At 31.4% G+C, this 6,719-nt stretch overlaps 1 protein-coding gene across 1 annotated transcript in view; it reads left to right on the top strand.

Moving 5' to 3' along the window:
• Positions 1 to 6,719, top strand: part of TOP2B (topoisomerase (DNA) II beta 180kDa) — a 65,649-nt gene that overhangs the window by 19,538 nt on the left and 39,392 nt on the right. The window contains exons 3-5 of the mRNA XM_011974810.1: positions 444 to 534; positions 1,828 to 1,891; positions 5,856 to 6,001. Coding sequence (XP_011830200.1) covers positions 447 to 534; positions 1,828 to 1,891; positions 5,856 to 6,001 — 298 coding nt within the window. The 5' untranslated portion in view covers positions 444 to 446. The remainder of the gene's footprint in view (positions 1 to 443; positions 535 to 1,827; positions 1,892 to 5,855; positions 6,002 to 6,719) is intronic.

Genomic DNA, 6,719 nt, shown 5'->3' with positions numbered 1-6,719 from the left:
GGTGAAACCCCGTCTCTACTAAAAATACAAAAAATTAGCCTGTCATGGTGGCAGGCGCCTGTAGTCCCAGCTACTTGGGAGACTGAGGCAGGAGAATGGCATGAACCCGGGAGGCAGAACTTGCAGTCAGCCGAGATCGTGCCACTGCACTCCAGCCTGGGCGACAGTGCAAGACTCTGTCTCAAAAAAAAAAAGAAAAAAAAAAAAGAAAGCTGACTTTATGTATAATAATATGAACTTGATACAAAATGAACAATTTCTCAATTTTGAGGTTAATTTAATATGAATAGTGAAGTTGACTATTAACTGAAGTTGTATATGTTTTTCTGCTTCGCAGATCTAAGTATTCGTATAGTGTAAATGACTGGATGTGGATTATGCTATGAAAATTTGATGTTAAGGATTTATCGAGTAAAAAACTATTTTTGAATTTTTCAATGCAGTTCATGTGGGTGTATGATGAAGATGTAGGAATGAATTGCAGAGAGGTTACCTTTGTGCCAGGTTTATACAAGATCTTTGATGAAATTTTGGGTGAGTACTTGCTTAGGATTTAATGCATATTTCTATTAATATCATCATAATGTCCTTTTATATATAAAGCCAGACTTAACCATTATAAACTTGAAGGGTATATCTCTGGCTTTTATCCTTCTGAATATAAATGATCTTCAGAAAATTTATACCATGATCTGTAGTGTTTATCTCTGTTTCATCTTTGTTTCATTTTCTTCATCTATGAAATCAGTGTGTTGTGTTTGTAATCCCATATTTGGTCTGTACTCCTGTATGTGTAGTCTTCCGGGATTTGCTAGCATCACAGTTACCTGGGGGCATCTTGAATATGGAGATGACAGGGACTGATTTTGCAGATTCATTGAGTTGGGATATGTAAATATGTTTTTCACCAACAAATCAGATACTTCTGTTGGGCAGCCAAGTTTAATAACCATTGCTCTAAATGTTCTCTGTCCTCTCGAAATCACATGGTTAATTAAATTATGTGAATGCCTAGTTGACTGCCAGGGAATGCTTGTACTTTGGAAATATTCTAACCAAGGACACAATAGAAATTCTCTTGCTCTGCCATCTCAGTGCAACTTGAGGTTTCTTAGTGTAGTTGTATGGGTCTCTCAGAGCTGCTTCTGTTGGTATTTAGTGAAGAAGTAAGCGATTAAAACTGGGTTACATTTTATACCTTTACTCTTGCCTCCATATTATAATTTTACTGTTTTAAGTTTATTACAAGGGTTTGTCAGGAACATATTTCTTCTATGATTGTGTTCAAATTTCCTTGAAGCAGTGGTTAATGAATGCAAAAATATTTATGTTGTCAGTTATAGTGCCTAGGATACAGAATTTTGATTTCTAAGGGTGTTAAACACTTTTTTTGGTAACTAAAAATGAACTGGTTTCTATTCAGTATGCCTATAAAGTCACTAGTTTATTGAAAGAGGTCAGTAGAATGCAATTACTTGTTACCAAGAAAAAATATAATTAAACAAAAGTTTTTACTTTTAGACCTGGATTTGGGTGTTGTAAAATGCAGGTGTTTGCTCTGACTTAATTTGTTTTGATTAATCTGTATACTAAAACATTTCCTTCTCTTTTTTGTGATGGAAAACATAACAGTAATTTGATGTGATAATACAATTTAGGAATATTATTTAGAAAATAAGATTTTATATGAGAAGTTAATGGTACTTATTTTCATTAACTATTACCATATGTAGATGTGTATATTAAGCAGTGATGCACATAAAGTTGTGTCCATGTATTTATTTATATAATTTTGTATATTACTCATTGAGATGTTTAATTTTGTAGTTAATGCTGCTGACAATAAACAGAGGGATAAGAACATGACTTGTATTAAAGTTTCTATTGATCCGTAAGTATATTTAAAGTTTAATTTTTTATGCTGTTTTATTCAGATAGTCCCCAATTTATGAGTACTCCTCAAATAATGTATATGGATAGTACTTTTTTGTTTCCCTGTTGTTTGAGACTTTGTAATTTTTGCCTCTTTTCTGTGTCATTTATTGTCTTTTCTTCCAAAGAACTTCCCTGTCGGGACTCTTGGAGACCATTTTTCTTTGATGCTATATATGCTATTTCAGCTGCTAGAGTAGTCACCCTATCTTTTCTTTGGGACTGAAGGCTAAGGGCCATTAGTGTGATTCCAGTTATACTTTAAATTTACTTTTCATGATTGGTGTTTGGAGTTTTCCATTATTTATGACATGATTTAATAGATTAGCTACTGTTGGTGTAACTAGTTGTTTAGCTAATTATATTACTGTGGTGATTTTTATTATTTTTTTCCGTAGGATGAAGGTGTATAAAAAATAGTAGTGTTACATCAGAAACATAACTGTTATATTTCTCCTGTTTTTGCTAGCAGGCCTTTTGTAAAATATTACATTCATCGTTTGTAATTTCATTAGTAATTTAGCATGATTTTAAGATTTTTCTCTAGTAAACATAAAAATCTAATAATTCAGGTGTAGTCTTACTATTAGTAATCTAATTTCAGTTAAGATTAGTAGTATAATAAAACTATAATTTGGTTATACCTTGAAGTTAACTGTATTTTATATGAAAATGTTACCATATAACTATGCTGTTGGATTCTTTATTTTTCTTCTCCATTCTTTTTTTTAAAAAAAATTTGTATTATTTCTATAATGAATGCGTTCTTGAGAAGTTATATAAGGCATACAAGACATAAATTACAACTTATACAGAAGTTTAAGATGGTTTCAAGGAAATTTTGGCTGTTAAGTTTCCTTTTCCTTGTTTAGGCAATTGTCAGTTAAAAATCATATCTCTCTTCATTTATTATGTTTTAGGAGAGTAAGGAGTAATAGACACTGAATGTTTGATATTTTTGAATTGTTTTCAAAATTGAACAATTCTAATTGAAAACTAAGAAAGAAAGAACCTTCTTTAAATACACTCTTGATGAACGTATTTGGAATTGTTTAGTTCTTTTATGTGGTACTAGGCATATTAGTCCAAATATTTTAGCCACATTAATACAATAAGATTAAATTTGAGAAATAGTGTATAGCATACCATCATAACAAAGTGATGAAGTGAGCTAAACCAGGTGCAGCAGCTCACGCCTGTAATCCTGGCACTTTGGGAGGCTGTCAGGCGGATCCCTTGAGCCCAGGAGTTAGAGACCAGTCTGAGCAACATGGTGAAAACCTGTCTCTACCAAAAAAAACAAAAAACAAAAAAAAAACCAAAAAAAACCCCAAAATTATCTGGGCATAGTGGCACGTGCTTGTAGTCCCAGCTACTCAGCAGGCTGAGGTGGGAGGATTGCTTGAGCCTGGGAGGTCAGGCTGCAGTGAGCCATGATTGTGCCACTATACTCCAGCCTGGGTGACAGAGCGAGACCCTGTCTAAAAAAAAAAAAAAAAAAAAAAGAAAAAATGAAGAAGTGAGCTGTAAGACAACTCTGTAGACTGGATAGATAAGGGCTCTTGGTTTATTTTACTTATCAGTTCATTACAGATTTTGTACAAAGTGTAATTCTACATAATTCTAGTAATTCTAGTACCTTTATCACTCCATTGTATACTCTGTTTTTAATCAACAAACATTTTTGTGTAGGCGTAAGAGGGAAAATTATAAATAAGTTTATTTGTTTTCTCAATGGCAATGAGGTATCAATTTTTTTTCATATTTCCCACCTCATTTTAACTGCTTCTGGTAGAAAATTATTTTATTTCAATATAAGCAAAAATCCTTAGCTATTCCAAGAAGAAAAGGTGATGGTAGTATATTTTTTCACCCCTCCTTTCTTATTTCTTTTGTTGTTTATGAAACATTGATGAAAAATTGAGTCTTAATCTTGCCTTTAATTGAATTTCATATACTTCTAAAATTGGCATTAGGCAAGCATTTTGTGAGAAGTTGCTGATTTGTATATTGTATTTCTGAGTTTTAACTATAGCATTTTGTCTCTTGTGAATTTTGTCCCATAGTCAGTTTTTTTTTACTACATATACTATGGAAATTAGTATTATTTTGATTAAAATAAATGCTATTTCAGCAGTGCAGTTTTTGCTTCAGTAAGATTTCTAATTGTCATTTTAAAGCTAAATTTAAATGAGAAAAAGAGCTGTTGTTTATCCAATTGATCCAGTTTTATCTGCTGTCCATTTTTGTATCCTTTGAGTTTCATTCTTTTTAACATTTTTGTATAGCAGATTTTTATTTTTCTTTGTACATTTGTTCACATAAACTTCTTGTGTGGAGGAGAGGTTAAATTTTAATAGCTAATGGGCAAAGTATATAGGATATATAATACAGTCTAGCTCTTACTCTTTCTTTTCCTCCATAGTATTCTGTGATGTGGGGATAAAATTTAAGGAAAACATGGTTGTAAAGCCATGAGGATAGATTAAATACAAGGTATGCCATACAGAATTTGGACAGTTCTTCTAGAAGTTAGAGAAGTTAGAGCAACTTCTTACAAGGGAACTTAACATTTATTAAATAATATAATATAATAGTATTGAAACAATTTATTTGTGGATGTCTCTCTGACTAAAAACAAATGTGGAAGCTGGGCACAGTGGCTCACGCCTGTAATCCCAGCACTTTGGGAGGCCAAGGTGGGTGGATCATGAGGTGAGGAGTTTGAGACCAGCTTGGCCAACGTGGTGAAACACCGTTTCTAATAAAAATACAAAAATTAGCCGTTCGTGGTGGTGCGCGCCTGTAATCCCAAGCTACTTGGGAGACTGAGACAGGAGAATTGCTGGATCCCAGGAGGCAGAGGTTGCAGTGAGCTGAGATCGTGCCACTGCACTCCAGCCTGGGTGACAGAGTGAGACTCTGTCTCAAACAAAAACAAAAACAAATGTGGAAAGCATATTAACCAGAATTCAAAATATTCCTCTAGCTTAAGTATTCTTTACTTAGAATTGAAACTTTAAAACTATAGCTTAAAAAAAATATTGTATACTCGTGCTAAATTATATATGTAGACATTTCTTCTTTTAACAAATGGAATCATAGTATATATACTATTTTATATCTTTCTCTTTATTCAACATATTATAGACAGCTTTCGTTATTAACTTACATAGATCCACTTAATTTTTTTAAACCACTTGCAAGTATTTTATTATGTTGATGTGTCATTTATTTAACCTCTTGCCAACTGATAAGTATTGGATATTTAGATTTTCAATGTTTTTTTTAGCCTAATTATTTTTGAAAATTTATTTGTAGACTATTAAATGCAATATTCTTATTCTTAATTTTTATTGAATATTATCAATGGAGCAAATTGTAAAATTCTGAATAATTGTTTAGAGATTACAGAGATAAATACCAGATCTGAGAAATGATATGGATTGAAATTTTATAAGACAGTTTGATAGCAAGTTCCAGTTTCATACTCGTATGGACTTAGCTATGTTGAGGATGCCAAATGTTGATTTTTTTTTTTTTTTGAAATTGTGATGAAGATAATTAACTTAGAAAATGCCTATTTTAATTACAGTACCGTGTGCTAAACATGATGAAACCTTTTTTTAAGTTTTCTCATGAGTATGTTGCCTTTTTTGTCATCCTGAGATATTTAAGGTCTGTAATTTTCCATTCTTGCCTTTATTTCCTTCATAATCCTTCTCTATTAGTTATGACTCAGGGAAAGAAATGTTTGTCCTCAGCGAGTATTTTCTTGAGAGATGAATTAGTGCCTTCCAATTGATAATGACTAGTATCTTATAATCTTTAAGGTTTATTCTAGATTACTTTTTAATGAATTAATTTATCTTTACTATTTTAAGCTCTAAATTCTCCTTTTCTTTTTCTTTTTTTTAATACAGTGAATCTAACATTATAAGCATTTGGAATAATGGAAAAGGCATTCCAGTAGTAGAACACAAGGTAGAGAAAGTTTATGTTCCTGCTTTAATTTTTGGACAGCTTTTAACATCCAGTAACTATGATGATGATGAGAAAAAAGTTACAGGTAAAGTCTGAATGGAATTTTGATTGAAAAATACTGTTTTCTTAATATAAAATGTATAACTTACTAAGGAAATTGTGCAATTTTGGTGTGAGAAAATCATTTTCAGAATTAATATTTATAAACTATCATGTATAAATATTGTCTTGATAATAGTTTAACAGTTACATTTTAAAACCTTAAGTCCGATAGTACATTGACTGTGTTAGAACTGCTGGAAGTTTAACTTGGCTGATAGCTTGAGTTTTGATTTTAGATAGGACTAGTATGATGTCTATGTATATAAATTTTTTATTACATAAGTACTGTGTCTTTTGGTATTAAGTTACTTTTAAACTGTTTTCCTTAAGAAGGTCAGGTTCGAAAATCTAGACTCTGTAAATAGAGTTGAAAGTGCTTTGACCAAAACCATGTGTTTTCATACTTATTTATGTTGCCCAAATAGGTTGATAGGTTTTTTTGTTTTGTTTTGTTTTGCTTTTTAAACGAAGGCTCTGGGAAATGATATAGATTAAAATTTTGTAATAGAGAAGGAAGTTTGATAGAAAATTCAGATTTCATACTCACAGAGATTTACTGGGTCATGAAAGATACAAAGCTTAATGTTTTTGAAATTGTAAAGACTGTGGCAAATGTACAAAATACCCATTTTAATTACACTACTATATATGCTAAATCTTAATTGTATCTTTCTTTAAATTAAAAAAATCTAATTATGCTC

Source organism: Mandrillus leucophaeus, unplaced genomic scaffold (assembly GCF_000951045.1).
Source record: "Mandrillus leucophaeus isolate KB7577 unplaced genomic scaffold, Mleu.le_1.0 Scaffold149, whole genome shotgun sequence".
Lineage (NCBI taxonomy): Eukaryota > Metazoa > Chordata > Mammalia > Primates > Cercopithecidae > Mandrillus > Mandrillus leucophaeus.
Note: the sequence above shows the minus strand (reverse complement) of the source record. Positions and strands in the feature narration are given on the sequence as shown.